At 39.4% G+C, this 17,500-nt stretch overlaps 1 protein-coding gene and 1 pseudogene across 1 annotated transcript; one reads left to right on the top strand and one right to left on the bottom strand.

The window, feature by feature from the left end:
• The first annotated feature begins 3,681 nt into the window (after positions 1-3,681).
• LOC138050908 (insulin-induced gene 2 protein-like) lies at positions 3,682-10,618 on the top strand. The gene is made up of 4 exons (XM_068897395.1): positions 3,682-4,959; positions 7,256-7,422; positions 8,387-8,486; positions 10,194-10,618. The coding sequence occupies exons 1-4, from the start codon at positions 4,549-4,551 to the stop codon at positions 10,233-10,235; spliced, it is 720 nt and encodes a 239-aa protein (XP_068753496.1). The 5' UTR covers positions 3,682-4,548; the 3' UTR covers positions 10,236-10,618.
• A 5,675-nt stretch (positions 10,619-16,293) lies between these two features.
• The window catches only part of LOC138050690 (uncharacterized), a 1,858-nt pseudogene continuing 651 nt past the window's right edge, over positions 16,294-17,500 (bottom strand).

A 17,500-nucleotide genomic window follows, 5' to 3' on the forward strand; every position in this document is an offset into this window, starting at 1 on the left:
TCCCCACCCTCCCCCTTACCCCCGATTTCCCATTGTGCACGTGATGCGTCGGTTTATTTTTCGAGACGATAATGCCGTGTTTTGAACAGCTTTTAACCCAAACATTGGAACGGGAGAGTTTGCAATCTGCACATGCCTGTACAATAGAACTTTATTTAGTTTTGTCTTTCTTTGTTCCCCTACTATTAATTAATGGTGTACATGTTGTTAATTATGTTTAACTCAAAGCCCTTAAATTGGTCGTTTTCTAGCTTCGATTCTAGCTAGTTTATCATGGCTAGTGACATTTCAAGACCTAACAGCATTTTTATGGGTACTCTGAGTCAGTTAGTTTGGTAAAGATGTTGAGGGATCTACCTTGCTAGCAGAGGTTTCTTTCTGGCAAGTCTTTTAGCATGTACGAAGTCGTTCGCGTCTCTTGTATTACGTGTAGTCGGCTTGTTTACCATCCTCGGAGGACCCAAGGGCAGTCAGTCGAGACCGGACGAGAATCGGCACTGGCGTAACGTTTTCAAAAACATTACGCCAGTCCCGATTCTCGTCCCGTCTGAGGGTTTGGGGTGTCCCGAGAAGAGTTAAACTGGGGATCTAGTTTGTTCTTCTCAAGTAAATTAAGGCATGGGCCCCAACCTGGCTCCAAATTTAGTTGTAAGAAATGTTTTTTAATTGACACTTTAACCTATCCTCATTTTCAACTGTCACAGTGGGTCCGTGTCTTTTTAAATCGCGAAAGAGCAGTTCGAAAGAGCTTTTGACCTCATATTTGTCAACATTTTTTGGTGGTAGACAAAAACGTAAACCTCTTGATAGAATACTTTTCTCTGTTAACGTTTCCGTTAACACACGAAGCAAATGATTGAAAATGATTGAGCCATTGTCCAAGTTTGAGAGCTGTGGTATTTCTTTCAATTTAGAACATTGAACTTTTTGTCCATTTCTTAGACAGTCGATCTTTCAATTTTGACGATTTTGCCTCAAAGGAGAAGCAATTGCGATTCAGGTCAAGAAGTGACAAGAAACCCACTCTGACATTTGAAAACGAGGCTAGGTGAACGTGTTAATTAAAAAACATTTCTTACAACCACATTTATTCATATGACTTCTCTAAGCAGAAACATATATATAAACCAGTCCTGTATAAACTCAGCAAAGAAGAATGGGTGGCCCCAAATTATTGCACAATAAAGTAAGGGGGTGGTCTAACTTCTGACGAGTTTAATAATAAAAACACATAATAACGTCACAAAATCGTAAATACTTTTGTTCTTGGGCCATCGTAGTTTGATCAAAAATAAGACACAAACAGCAGTGATAAACATATTGAACTTTTTCATTTTGATAATGACTTGACGTTTCGTATGTGCTCTACATACATTTTCAAAAGTAACCGTTGAAATTTAAAACAGCTATTTAGATATAACAAATCGGATGAGGGAACTGGAACCTAGATTAAGCAAATACTTAACAGTAAAATATATAATAATAATAATAAAAACAGAAAAGATTAATAAAGCATCAGCTTTTCACTTCCGACGTTGACGTTGAAAGCTGGCTCAAGTTCTTGAATAAAGAAGGTTTCTTTTATTTTACAATGATAGTCAGTTTTGCCCTTCGCTAAAATATCAAAATGATCCCACTTGATGTTATGTCCAGTGGCCTTAACGTGGTCAGCAATGGCTGAAGTATTGTCATTTTTAGCTAGGACCTTAAAATGTTCGGTTTTTCTATCGTGAAGCCGCCGTTTAGTTTTACCGATGTAAAAACCATTACAATCCCAACAATTTGCTCTGTAAATAACTCTGGATTGTTGTGAACGATTAATACGGTCCTTGTAAGGAAAGAAAGATTTTATACATCGAGTGCTCTGAAAAACAATCTTAAGGTTAACACAAGAGTAGAATTTGTACACACGAGATTTCAGGCGTTTAGCGACGTGGTTGCTTTGCAAACCTAAGTAGAGAAGTAGGATAACAATATCTTTCTTAGGAACTGTAGACACTGGATCGCTATGCTGATGTTGTCTGTTTTTGTTCAAAACATCGTTGATATGATAGTTGATTATTATGCCTTGTGGGTAGCCGTTCTGAAGAAGGAGTTTTCGAAGATCAATGAGGGCAGATTGTAGCAAGGAACCAGATGAACAAAGACGGTAGTAGCGATAAGTGAGGGAGCGGATGAGGTTTATTTTGTACTTTCGTGGAGTGAAGGAATCCCATTTCGTGTAGAGACCTGTGAAAGTTTTCTTTCGGTAGATGGATGTCGTGAAAGCGTTGTTTTGATTACGTGTGACAAGAATGTCCAAAAATGGAATTGCATTGTTATGTTCAAATTCAATGGTAAATTTAATATTGCGATGACAGCCGTTCAACTAGTGCAAAAAGTCATTTGCACTGTCTTTGTTGTGGAACATGGTGAATGTCTCATCAACGTAACGATTCCAAAATAAAGGACTAACTTTGGCGTTCATCAGCCACTTTTCTTCAAAAGCACACATAAAAATGTTGGCTTAATCTAGGTTCCAGTCCCCTCATCCGATTTGTTATATATAAATAGCTGTTTTAAATTTCAACGGTTACTTTTGAAAATGTATGTAGAGCACATACGAAACGTCAAGTCATTATCAAAATGAAAAAGTTCAATATGTTTATCACTACTGTTTGTGTCTTATTTTTGATCAAACGTCACAAAAGTTTTTTCATATTAATGTGGATGACGTATGCAAATGAGGTCACGTGACTTGTTACGACAAAACTCAAAATAAAAAAACGGGAATAATTTATGCTAAAATTGATTTCACTTCGCTACCTGATTAGATTAGTCAAAATGGTAAAAGAAAACGAACTTTGCTTGGCCTTTATCAAATATGTCTTAAGTTTTGGAAATATACAGCATTTCGTACTAGTGCCCAGTCCCCTAAGGAAAGTAATTTCTCTTTTCGGACATTTATCTAAAATTATCTTGAAATGTCCAAGCTCAGAAATGATGTACCCAACGGTGTTAACATTTAAAGGAAAATACAACCACCAGAAAATGATAAAAAGTGTTGCCATTTAGCTGAGAAGTTGTCTGTGTTAAAAATAACTTTGACATGTCACGTGAAAATATATCATCCTACATTACAGTTAAGATTTCACATCATATTGCTGCTAACGATGTCCCAAGGTTATTTCGTGTTATATAAAATGGATCAATAGTTAGACCATGCCCTCACTTATCTTCACAAAATAGATCTGGGCCCAGGCCTTAATTCACCTGAGTCCGAGTGGATTGGAGCGGGGTTGCTACGCGTGAGATAGGAGAACAAAAAGAGCCCTAGGGACGAGGTTGATAGGAGAACTACGAACGGGTACACTGAGGCATCCTTAAAAAGTTAACCCTCTCTCCTAAGATCCCTAAAAGAAACAAAATGAAATTCGTTTTCCTGCATCCTACCTAAAAAATATCTAGCACCCAGGATAATCCCCAGGATAGCGACAAGGGCCGGGGGCTCGTTTCTCGAAAGTTCCGAAGACTTTTCGGGCCACAAAGACCATTTGTGAAACTGCCAAGCGCTTGTTTTGGAAAGCTGATCCTTTAAAATGCTTTCAGGGAAACAAAAAGAAAAATTACTGTGAAGCTTGACGGCTTAAGTCCTCTCTGTTCTTGAGATACAAAGGGAATTGTGACACCCGAAATCTCGGGACTTTCGAGAAACGGGTCCCAGGCCCCAGTTGTTCAAAAGGTGGATAACGCTATCCACCGGATGAAATCAATGTCTACTGGATCGATAGACTTGCCACAAGTCGACCTCACGAGAATCCCATGGGAAAGTGTTTTGGCGAGCGAAGGGTGATTTTTCGGACGGACTTTTCGAAAGTCTATCCAATGGACAGCGCAATCGCTCAGTCATCAGGCGGATAGCGCTATGTGCATCGTTTGAACAACTGGGGCCAGACTATTTTCGACGGTTCTTGCTACTTCAACCTTATTCCACCTTTCACAAAAAAATATGTTATTTAATAATATCAGAGAAAACAACAAAAAGAAAATTAGAGCAGCCTCAGTTTCATAACTAATTTTTATTGCCCATGCAAGTATCAGATTTTAATCGGCGAAAATTTTACTCCTCAGAGGAACGACTGAATTACCATTAGTGAGTTCCCAGTAAAAATAAGTTTGTTTCTGGTGAAGGTACTTGGAATTCTAGAGTCAAAGTACGAAAAGGTTGGTCATTTAAAACTTCTACGTGAAGTGAATAATTTCTCTGTGAGTTCTAGCCTACGTGTAGCCGTACCCTCCCCCCGAAGGAAAAAACGGGAGGAGGGTACGACCACCCGACCATTCACCCACGTTTTCATCAAGTGCTGTGACTGGCTAATCGCTGAACATGTGTCGTTCGATAATTCACCTTTGCCCCGGCGCGCGCACCCGATATTTGGAACGTTGTGATTGGTCAAGTATCGTCAGGCCACTGACGAACCATCGGAAGACAATCGGAAGACATGTCTGACGAGGTTGAGCCGGTATAAATTTGTGAACATTACCTCTTTTTCTTCTTCTTTTCACTCGATGGGACGAAGGATGCAGTGCTTGCTTTGTGGAAGACGCTTTTCCTCGAGCGGACAATTTTTCTTGAAGTTATTTCGCCAAATGCCTATGGCTCCATCAGTTGTGAACGTTTTCGTTCGCGGAATTGTGCTGTTTATTCTTGGAGCTTTCATCGCTCTGGTTCTTTTCATGTTTTCTGTCTTACCAGAAGTTCGTAGAAAGAGAATACATGCTGTAGACTTTGGAATCGTTGTAAATCTCTTTAGTACTGTCTGGTGGATCGCTCCATCGTCGGGAACAGTGGCTGCCCTAGTTGGAATTATATACCCCTGCACCGATGTTCGACTTGGAAAACCTCATAAATTACAGAGAGAGTGGTCCAGTGTCGCGAAATGCGTTGTTTTGTTCCTAGGAATAAGCCACGCTTGTGCCGTATCCTTTTGTTGTTCATGTTACGATGTTGTTGTTTTTTCAGTGCGTGAAGAGTCTTTAAGATCATTGCCTCGTTTCCGGGTGGGTTCAAATATCACACCAAACAAATTTAAATCCCATTTCCGCATAACGTTACACGATTCAATCGTTTTGTAAAGCTTTTCAGAAGTTGCTTTTTGGATTTTTTTTGTTTTTGCCGTATCTTTACAGTTATATTTCTGTTTATACCAGGTATTACTAGCTCATTATAATCGAGGATCGATTCCTGTTTTGTCATCGATGAGGCATTTGAAACTAGATATATTTTTGGGCAGGATCGTTTTGTACCCATTTCTCGTATTTGGTCAGCAATGTAGGTATCATACTATCTGTACAATAATGTTATAAAATTTTGGTTAATTTTTTTTGTGGAGTTGCGTGTAAGCTGCTATCAAAATGTCAAATTTCGCAAGCCACCGCTATATAAATAACTACATTGTAAATTTTGATTCAACTGTAATGTTTTAAATGGGCCCCCACCGTTCGTATTATTTTGTTTTGACATTGTTGGGTTTATGGATGAGAAGAGAGGCAATTTGTTTAAATCTTGCGAAGGATCATTAACTTGCAACTGATGTGCATTCAAAATATTTTCAAAGGTTAACCCCTTAAAAAAATGTCTTGTGTTTCATAATCCTAAAAGGGTTTACAACTATGATTTTCTTTAAAATTTTCTTTCAAGAAAGGTATCAGTTTTATTTTATTTTTTCTTCTGGCGCAGCTGAAAATTAAATGGCCAAGCTTCGGTGGCCTTTGTTGGTTTGCACCTATCAATTTATTTACCCTCACATTGCCTGAATTGAAAGTAACCCTTGCTGATTTTTTTCTCTGCTTTTATATTTTTCATCAGTTTGAACACAGGCAGCCCAGCCTCGGGTAATAAAAAGAACAAGGAATTCTATGGCAATCCCAATATCAGACTCGTAAAGATATTTACTTGCAAAACTTCTCAATGAAGAAGCTGACTTTTATTGTCCTGGTAACTTGCTCACTTTCTGTGCAGTTGTTTGCCTGATTTAATGCGATTGAAGTGATTTCATAGTCTCCCAGGTTGTCACTCGTGCTAAAAATAAAGGAAAGGCTGGAAAGTAATTTCTGGCTTACCTCACATCTCGCCGACAAAATCACACTTCTCCATTACATTAGTTATGCTCAAAGTCTGGTGATGGCCACACTGATAAATTTGAAGGTCCAGCGAGTATCCATTGTTGAGAAACAGCGATGAATGCACAAAATATTCAAAATCCTTTGAGGCTCGCTTACAACAAATTTGGACACGGCAAGTCAACCGTTTACTGATTTGCTCTCATTGTATCGAGAGAGGCTCAAGTGATCGCTTGACTTGCTGTGTCCAAATTTATTGTAAGCGAGCCTCGATGGATTTTGAATATTTGGATATTCGTCACCGTTTCTCAGCAATGGATACTTGCAATGTTAATGTTAACACGCAATTGATACGTTTACTGATTTACTGTCACCATATCAAGGCTCAAGTGATAGGTTGACTTGCTGTGTCCAAATTTGTTGTAAGCAAGCCTCGATGGATTTTGTATATTCGGATGTTCATCTCCGTTTCTCAACCATGGACACTCGCAATGTTAATATTAACTTGCAATTGATATGTTTACTGATTTATTCTCACCTTATCTTGGCTCATGTGATCGGTTGACTTGCCATGTCCAAATTCATTGTAAGGAAGCCTCGAAGGATTTTGAATATTCGGATACTCATCACCGTTTCTCAACAATCGATAATCGCAATGTTTACATTAACTCGTGATATGTTTACTGATTTGCTCTCGTATCGAGGCTCTTGAAAGTGATCGGTTGACCTGCCATGTCCAAATTCATTGTAAGCGAATTCAAACTTGGTCATGGAGAAGTGAATTAATCCGTGTGGCCATTGTCAGAGTTTAAGTGTGACTGATGCTTAAAGAGTGTGATTTTATCGCCAAGACGTGAGGTAAGCCAGAAATTACTTTCCTTTATTTTGCTGTGAGTGACAACTGGCTGGAAAGCTGAGAAATAACCGCACAGAAAGCGAGCAAATCACCAGGACAATAAAGTACAGCCTCTTTATTGAGAGCTTTTGCATGTAAATGTCTTCTTGAGTCCATTCTTGCAATTGCCATGCGAATCGTTGTCATTTTTTTACCGAGCCGAGCCTGGGCTTCCTGTGGTCTAAATGGAGCTATATTAATTTTACTTGAAAAAATCAATTAAACCTGCTCAGAGGGTAATCCTTGACTTTGTGGTAGAAAATCTCTTTCAACAGTCCAAAGCACTTTTCTCTTTTCATGGCGGTAGCCTCATTAATTCTGTGGTGGCTGTTTGACCGGTCTAAAAATGGCCTAGGACTTGCTGTTCTGGTGACTGCGTGCACTTGTGCTGCACTGCAATTTTTAATTTACCTTGGGCTTTACAGGTAAGTTGGCAGTTAACAAACTTTACCATTCATTCCTCAGGCCCCAGTTGACAAGTAAAATCGTCTGGCAGTAGGCAGAGTGTAAAATCTGTTACTAATGAACTGCTGTCTTGGTTCAAATTTATGAATGTACAGTTGTTGTGGCAAGAGCGACTGTTTTAATCCTTTGGCTCCCAAGCCGGCCTGAACTGGCCATACTTAGTATTTGACTCTGCCTGTCGCCAGACGATTTTACTCGTCAATAGGGAACCTCCAGGAGTCAATGGGTTAATCACTCGCTGAAAATTTATGTCCCCATTAACCATTTGACTTCCAAGCGGGACGTCAACCAGCCATACATGACTCTGTCTAACGCCAGATGATTTTACTCGTCAATGGGGAACCCCCAGGAGTCAATGGGTTACTCACTCGCTGAAAATTTGTCCCCATTAACCATTTGACTTCCAAGCCGGCCTGTCAACCAGCCATACATGACTCTGTCTAACGCCAGACGATTTTACTCGTCAATATGGAACCCCCCCGGGAATCAATGGGTAAAATGGTTTTAAATGCAAAGAAAAGACATTTATTGATTTATTTCCCTTCATAGCCTGTTTATTTTTCATTTGTAGTTTGCTATATCACATAAATTTGACAGACCTAACAAAACTATTTGAAGTGCATGTAAAGTTGAATAACAAGTAAACTGAAATAAAAGATCACAGATTTTGCAAGTTAAGGAGTTGTACGCAAGGAAACCATTACAAAATCACATATAGAGAGTTAGGTTTCCTTTTAAGTCCTAAGATTAATAGGGATGATTTTGGTTATTCCTTGACCTAATCATATTCAGTCATTGGGTAGAGTAGAGCTGTTAACAGAAACATGAAAAGGTTTAGCTAGGTTAACTAGACATCAGTTCAGGAGCATTTAGTGCAATTTGACAAGTAGATTGTGACATGCTATTTTTTTTGTTGTCTTTCAGAACTGACGAGCCAGATTTCCTGTATGCAAGAGCTTGGATCCCATGGTACTTTTTCTCAGGAGTTGTAACATTTGGAACCATAGGAAGACAACTTGCCATGGTGAGTGATTGTAGTTACTAATGCTGGGCTGCCACAATATGTGTAACCACAAACCCATAAGGATTGTTACGTGTCACACACGTTCACAGCTTCCGAATATTCAATGCGAACTGATTGGTTGAATGTTTCAGTGCTAAGTACCATATTTGGAAACCTCTCACTCTTGTTGTTCCAAATATGGTACTTAGCAAATTGAATATTCAGAAGCTTGTTTCCCAGAACACAAGGGGCCGTTACACATTTCAACCCTTATGGGTTTCTGGTGTAACTTGATTGACTGTGGAAGAAAAAGTAATTCTGGTCATGTTGCTTTCGCAGTTGTAGTCACAAAGTAAAACAGGCAACGTAGCCAACAACAACAAACTTAAAGTGAACAAGTAGCCAAACTAGAGGGTTTGCATGTGAAAGGGAGGTCAATAATTTTTCTGGAAAATTCCTCTCAAAATTGTCAACAACAGACAAACATTGGGCCAATTACCAAGCGAGTTCTCAAAGATTGTGTGGTTCTTGCTCACGGTTGATCGATCTCTGTGAAAATGACTTACCAACAGCATTAAGAAAAACAAACAGGAACCAGTTATCATAAATTTATGCAGAATCTCTTGATGTTTAGTTAAAAACACACTTTAGTTTAGGGTTTGGAGGCTGATTATGAAAATTTACAGATTTATTCCGAGATGTTCTCGTAGACAAAATGTTATGGTAAAATAAAGCAGCTTATCTACTGGTGTTTACAGTATTCTTGCATTGTACTGACTACAATGAATGATTAAAATGATTCTATACAAACTGTTGTCTCAAAAATAAAATTTTACAAACAGGGTCCTTTAGAATCCCATGGAGGAATTCTACCAGGGTAGCCAAAAAGTGTCTTTTGCTCAGCTGTGTTCTTTTAAAGGAACTGAAAATTATTCTTCCCGAATTCTAGGTTGTAGGGGAGTTTTACCGTCATTTAATAATCCCAAACACTGCAGCATGTCATTGTTGTCTCATGTTTTTTGCTAAATCAGAGGTTTCAATAGGATTTTTAGTAAACTGCTGGTTTTGTGAAGTAGGCGGCTGTGGCAAGAAAGGGGCCATCAGGCCTCTTTTCCCTAGGGGGTCTGGGGGCATGTTCCCCCAGAAAATTTTGAAATCTAGGAGCTCGGAAATGGCATTAATTTCCAGCAATCTATTAACACATAGCTGCACATAGTCAAGTTAGAGGACACTTTTTTTGCTCTCTCTATCTCTTGTTGAAATATGACAAAATATCGCCATGAACTGCACGCTTTCTTGTTGTGTCTTCCATTTTTAATAAACAACACATGGAAAACTGGAAGGACATTGTGAATGTAATTGAAGCAACATTTGGCGCCAATCTTTCTCCTCTATTCATCCAACATGCCGGACTGCAAAGAATCGTGTTGGCGAGTTGCTAAGGCAAGTGCAAATATTTAGGAAATTCAAAAAAATACTCAATGTCCAAAAAGGAGCAGAACATATAGCAAAAGATTCCTTGATATTCTAGTTGTTTTATTGAATTAAAATAAAATTAATTAAGAATTATGGGTTGAACTGAAACGGTGAGAATTGTGTAATTTATCGAAAAAGTAGGCAGCAATAACTTAAGGAGTCGCCGGCGGAATTCGCAGGTTGCTGGCTTCTATTGAAACCTCTGCTACATTATAACCTTTGGAACTCTTTAATTTTTTTTTTTTTTTGCAGACTGAATACAACGTTGGAAGAATTAAAGAACATATTGATTAAGAACAGTTCTTAATTGTGATACCAGGATTTGTACATAAAATTATGGTCACGAACACAAAAAACAAGACCAAAATATGCTTGGGAAATATCCTATTGTAAATAAAGTGGGATTGAATGGAGGAATTCATGAAACATAGTAAATATGTTTGGGGTGTTTTCTATTTATCACTGGTCAGGTTTAAATTTTGTTAACAAGAGCCATTTTCACTTAAAAGCATCTCTGTATTATTGTATATTTTGTAAATATTGAGCAAGCTATGTGTAACGTTCAATGAAGTTTTCATATTTTTTTCTTAATGACTGGGATTTATTTAGAATCTTCCTCATTACAAACATAAATTTTTGTCTTGCAAAGCTTAATACAGTTATTACCATTTCTGCCTCTCCGTGCCTTTATTTTGGATTATTAATTTGTATTAGCAAAGTATACAACTTAGTATTGTAATTTGTATTAGCAAAGTATACAACTTAGTATAAAATCATTTAAAGGTTACTTAGGATGCTTTCCATTTGACAGAACTAACCAGCCAGACTGGGCATTTCGAAGGACTAACTCTACAACGCCTTCAAATTAGCACTGTTTGAGAATAATAAAATACTCCTAGAAGAATGCAAGGGATTATCATGCAAGTGGTCCTTCAAATTGTTGCATTTTCTTTGGAAACTGACTGGTTTGGCCAGCCAGTTCTGACAAAAGGAAAGCACCCTTAGATTAGAACTTTCCCCAGCTGTGTGTCAACACAGCCACAAGCATGTGCCATTTACCATGACTATGGATTGGGCAAAGGCGTTCTATTGCTCACCCCAAATCTGGCCTTAAAAATTCAAAATTGTTGGCTGACCATTATGCAAATATGCTGAGAATACACCAGCTTACCTTAACTGGAGGCTTTGTGGAAGTGGGTTTTTTCTCAGTTTCTTGAAAGTAAGTTGAATGGTGGGAGCAACAGCTGCTGGGAGAAATTTTAATCCCCAATAACCTAAGATTATCCTCATACAAGCATTTTACTTTGTTTAACATTATAAAGAAAACTCTGAGCTTCCTATTCAAGAAGACCTTTATAGTGTCTAGAGCACCTCAAAAAAATCCTGTCTGCCCAATAATTCTCTGCATTAATTTTGTCTAACACTAATAGACCATATTCGTATTCTCAGTATTGGACTCGAACTAGCGTGCAATGGAGGCTAATGCGGGGAAATATATTAAAAAGTATTTGCATTTGAAAAGATTCCGCCGCATTAGCCTCCATTGCAAAAACTAGTTACAATTTGATCTGTGACTGCACCAGAAAGAGGAATGGGTGTAATACCGGGTTGACATCATAGTCTGCTTTGCATTGCGATAATTCTTTGAAAATAGTGTTGCAAAGTAATTATTTGTGAGTTCAACCCAGTATCGAACTCATTCCTCTTCGTGACTCTGTCATGGATCAAACTATGGCCACTTTTGCCGTCTTTCAAAGTGAGTGAAAAAATTCAGTTTTTTTAAGGGTTCAAAAGCAACACAATATACATGGGAGGATTCTGGAGAATGAATAAAGGGGAAAAAATTTGTTGAGGTGATAGGCACTTTAAAAGACGTTACAAGCAGGGTCAAGGTCCTGTCCTGCGAAGACTTTGAGTTATTTGAAGTTATTTGGAGTAAGGTTAGAACTAACCTTACAAGTTTGGGTGTGTTTACATTGCTGGTTTGCATGCGATGTCATGGTGGCCATGTTGGATGACAAGAACAATAACCTTTCTCTCTCAGCTGAGAACTGAAATTAATTATTATTACAATTCTGCAAAAAGAAATTGTATTGTATTCTTATCCAACATGGCTGCCTTGTCACAATGGGTGAACCAAGAATAGAGGGAGAAAGATCAAGTGTGTTAAGCAATGTTCTACTTAGTTTCCATACAGAAATTTGGGTTGGGGTTATGGGTCAATGAAAAACAAATAACAAGTACTGAGCACCCAGCAGCCACCTTGTTTGTTTTGATCTTGCAAGTTCTACAATCTCTCAAGTGAAATTGCTTTGCGTGGTATTAGGCTTTTTCCGTCTCTTTGCTAAGGTCTCATCACTGATCACTTGAGAAATGCTAACATTAAAATGCCAAGTTCAATATTTTATAGGTAAACTAAATAGACCCATTTCAGAAATTCCCAATCTGGAGGACAAAACAATGGTTGTTCTCTCCCATGAGAGAAACAAACCTTTCAAATGCAAAACTATCTTATTTTTTTGTCCTCCAGACTGGGAATTAACTAAAAGGGGTCTATACCGAGAACATGTGCCATTGGGTTACCACTTTCTAGGGTCTTTCATGGGCCAGGATCTTTTTTCCACCGTGTAAACAGCCTCAAGTATGATTGTAACCTGCAAACAGGCTATCCTTGTGGTTGTTCAGAAATGTTCTCTTAAAGTGGTGGGATGAGGAAGAGAAATCCATCTGCTCTACTCACAAAATATCCAATGTTCTGTAGGCAGTCTAGTGTGACCACACCTTGTAGATTGCAATAGTCCTAACCTTGCTTCAAACAATATAAATATGCATAGTTATTAAAAATCACATGAGGTTTCTAGTTTTCTTATGGAATGTTTTCACGTGACGTCACGGTGACCATGTTGGTAAAGACTTGTTTCCATATCTCAAAGTGCCCTTGGACGTGAGGGGCCTGGGGTGGCGGTAGGGGGTGAAAGGTACAATAGCTGAAACAACCCCAACCTTTACAAAAATGCTAACCTTAGGCCTAAACAATATGCGTGAGATGATGGTTAGGCGTAAGGTTGGCATTTTTGTATGGTTTGGGTTGTTGAGTTCTGTTGTTCCAGGCCCCTCACATCCAAAGGCACTTTGAGATATGGAAATAAGTCTTTACCGACCATGTTGCCAGTTGGTGTTCCTAAACAATGGAATGGCGATCATGTCGGTGTCCCCAACTAATTCTCCGGGAATTGAGTTATATTATCATGCAAACGTTTTCTTTTGTTTCGGTGGAAAAAGAAAGTTACTGATCACACGAGTGAAAACACTCTATTAATAGAGCCTATTGTTTCATGGCATTTTGGTTTTATTGTATTAATTATTGACAAGATATTGTTAAAGGCCTTCCATAATTTGAACCTTTTTGGTTGGCACTAAAAGTCTGCGAAAGGAAGGGACCTTAAATTGTTGAGTTAAGCTTTTGATGCAGAGGGAAATTCATTGAAAATAAAGCTATAAAACAACAATTGAATTTTTGTCGAAAGGGCCATTTATATTATTTTGTAAATTATATTGAAAGGGCAACAACACAGCTCATTAAATAAAGCTTGTTTTTGTTGCAATGTTGATATGGTGATAATTATTCGTTTGGGTTGTTGCTAGAACGATGTGAATGAGAAGGAACATTTCAAAGAAACGGTTATTGCTGTGACCATAGTTAATAGATGTAGGCTGGTTATGAAACTCGACAAGTTTCTTTGTTTCATGTTTTTGTTTGCTTTTTTGGCCTTGACCCTGCACAAAACCCGACAAAAACACGCTTTTTTTGGCAGGATAACCAATCAAAAGTTTCGACTGATTTATTCGAAATCAACTTGCGAACCAAACTGACAAAAGATTGTGCAGGTTCACGGTCGGTTCAACATCTAATAGGAACGATACAGTTGCAATAGGCCAATTCGGAAAATACCATAATATTCTTTGTTTGTCCCCCCAAGTTTTGAATAAGCATTGTTTTTGTTTTCTCTTGGCGACCATTGTAAGTCTCAAGAGAAACAGGAAACAATGCATATGCAAAATTTGGGGGGACAAACAAAGAGTATTAAGGTATTTTCCGAAGTTGCAACTGTATCGTTCCTGCTTTTGAAATCCCCAGGGTTTCATAACCAGTCCCTAGATTAACTATGCTGTGACGCGTGAACAGATCCTGGTCCGAGAAAACTGGAACCGATTTCAATTCTGCCTCGTGCCCAGCCTCTGGCGGCGGCTATGGGAACCTAAAATGTTTGTATGTAAGCACTAGAAAGAACAACTTTACTTTAGTAACCCTGCACATTTTCAGCAAATCTGGTGTAATATCAGCTGAGAAAATAAAAGTTGAGAAATTTACCAACGTTTGTATGACTGGGGGTATGGCAGATACCTCCAGTCACACAAATTTAAAGGTCTAAAAATTTGTCAAAATTTCACCTTATATTTTCTCATCTTTCATAACACCTCATACGCTGAAACTTTTCAGGGTTACTAAAGTTAAGGTGGTCTTTCTATTTCTGGTATCAGTTTTTTCTTTCAGCTCAATTTTAACTCCGTTGCCTCCATTTTGGAGAAGGGTCTAATAATTAAATAATTTTTTGGTCGCCTGTTGTTATAAGACATGTACCATGAACGTATAATAAACGTTGCTGACGTCGCTATGAAGGAAAGTCCTTGAAAATGACAAGAATCTGAAAATATCCTGACTTTGCAGGCCGCACGTGATTTTCACAAATTTGGCAATGAGGATAATAATAATAATAATAATAATAATAATAATAACTTTATTTATCCTGGTAAAAGACCGGTCAGGCAATCAACCAAGGTTGATAGACTGGTATTGCATGCAATAAAAAAGCGAACCTCTTCTCCAACAAGACTTAAAACAAGCTAGATTTTTCCCCACAAGATTTTTAATAAAACCACACATTACCGGTTGCCTTTTTAGTAAGCCATTTCGTGCTGCTTTTTAGCTTTCCCGCGATTCCGGACGAAGACAAAACATGGACCCCAGGTCCATGGACCCTGTCCATGGATTACCCCTGTGGACCACCCCTCATTTTGTAAAGTTACAAACACAAAAATCTTTAGACGAAAGAGGGATCCGAAGTGATCCTCGCACTAATCTGGACAATTTAAGTAGGAGCCCACGACCAGGAGCGAACAACTTCCACAATAAGCCTATGTCAAAACAGTTTTGCGGACCAATCAATTTTTAGTCAACCTTTTCCGCAAGAAACGAAGACAGTTCCCGTTCGGTGACGCTATGACGTCAATAAATCGCGGACTGTGAAAAAGGTTGCTCCTAGGTATGGGCTACTGATTTAAGCTCTCTTATAGACACCTTCACCACCTAATATGTAGTTGACCACTCCCCGAGCGCCAAACGTGTCGTAACAAAACCATCTGTTATCTCCGAGGAGAGGAAGCACTTGTCTTCTGTTCTTGTCTCCAATGGTTACCCTCTTTCTTTTTTGCAAAAAATCACCAAGACCAGGAAACCGAGTAGCAGTGCTGAGCCCACGATCGAATACAAGCCTACTGCGGTTTTACCCTATCCGAACAACTTCGCCGCTGCCCACGTCGCTGCCTACAGCAACAAGGTATACGCACTGTTTTCAAGTCGGAGACTACATTGAAATCACATCGGGTTGTACGACTGAAAGACGCTGTACAGCAGACTAAGCAAGATGACGTGGTTGACAGGATCCCCTGTGAATGAGGTACAGTCTACATTGGCAAGTCTTGATGACCTATGCGAGATTAGTCTCCTTCGCAGCCGCTCGGGCCGGAGTCACGCAAGGAGCGTTGCGTGACTCCAGCCCGAGCGGCTGCGAAGGAGACTAATGCGAGATAGAATCAAAGAACATGAGCGAGACATCCGACTTGCCCGTACCCAGACCTCCGCCGTTTTAGAACGAAAAACATTAAATAACAATGACCACAACCAGCTTTTCTGAGCCCGCGAGGCTGAGCACCCCCGTAAACCATTGTTTTAACGAAAACCGCTGGTCAGCAACTGGTTCTGGTCATTGCTGTATAAGGTCTTCCTTTCAGAACACGCTAACAACACCGGACACAGCCCGCTTTGGAACGAAGTAAAGTTTATTGATCGTGATCCTGATTGGTACACACGCAGGGTTGACTGCGAGTGTACCAATGAGGCGATTCACGTAAGACTTCACCCTAACAACATCAACAGGGATAGTGGAATAGAAATTCCGGAAGCATGAATGCCCACGATCAAGAAACACAACAACAGGAGAACCGTGCGACGGCGGACCGCCAAAGGAACAACACACTGGAACAGCGAGGATCGAAATGCACCAGCCACAGCTGCTGAAAACCAACCAATTACAGCAGAGCATCCTGCTTAAAGGTGACGCGTAACCAGTTGACCTCATCGCCTGGTGAAGACTAGAAGTATGCAGTCGAAACGTTGCGATCTACATCACAAGTGACCACATCGTGAGACAAACGAGAATACTTTATTATTATTATAATTGTACTTTGTAGGGAACTTTGCCAGACTGTTTTTGCACATATACCTACATAACACATTCTCGCGTGATATGTACACAGAATCCTCGCCTACGCACGAAGATCTCACTTAATAGGGCCCTACGCGGTTAATTATAAGAAAAAACAAATGTCTTGATCTTTAGGGCATAGCTTGTGCTGCTCCTCTAAGGAACACAAATCATTTTTGATCATATGATGGTAAATTGCCCAGACACTGTTCTTCATTTTTTCCAAATTCCCAGTGTTTTCTCTTATGGCTCTACCATAGTACTTTTGCATCTTGTCTATGACATTGTCAGTGAGACGGCCCCTTGGTCAACCTTTCCTCCATCGGACATCTTAAGTCCAGCACCCTTCATATTTTTCTTGTAATTCCTGAGGGCAGTGCCTAACCTTTTCTGGACATGTCCAACACATTCCTCTTTGACAACTGGATAATTTTCTCCATAAAGTTCCTCCATTTTTGACTTAACTCTGCCGAAACAGCTGCTATCACCATCGCCGACAAAGGTGGCATATATAAGCTTCCTTTTTTCAATGCTGCGACTGAATATGTCTATAGCCCCTGAAGACTCCATTTCTTCAGAGGATCCAACATGGTTCACTTCGCAATGACTGCTATGTGACTCTTTCCATGCAAGATAGTCTGGAGATTCTTTATCACAGTGTTCATGTGATGAACATTCTTTGCACATTAGGGATTTGACCTCATAGTCAAGAATTTCGCCAGTCATTACTGACACGGCAAATACCACACCAATCTTAGAGCTGTGCCCCCTTTTCTGCCAAGTTCCGTCTTTGGAAACAGCAACTTTAGCAATTGAATGGCCGTCGATATCAACCATGCTTTCTTCATTCTCTTTGGAGGCTAACTGGGTAAGCCTTTCTGCTGCTTCACACATCAGTTTCTCAGCATTATTGATGGCCATCCTTTCTATCTGTATCATATTCTGGTTGTATGCCTTCTTGGTAACTGGAGGTGGAAGTTCCATACCAGCACAAAACTTTGCCAGGCCAGCACG

The sequence above is a fragment of the Montipora capricornis genome, chromosome 1 (assembly GCF_036669925.1).
Source record: "Montipora capricornis isolate CH-2021 chromosome 1, ASM3666992v2, whole genome shotgun sequence".
NCBI classification, from domain to species: domain Eukaryota; kingdom Metazoa; phylum Cnidaria; class Anthozoa; order Scleractinia; family Acroporidae; genus Montipora; species Montipora capricornis.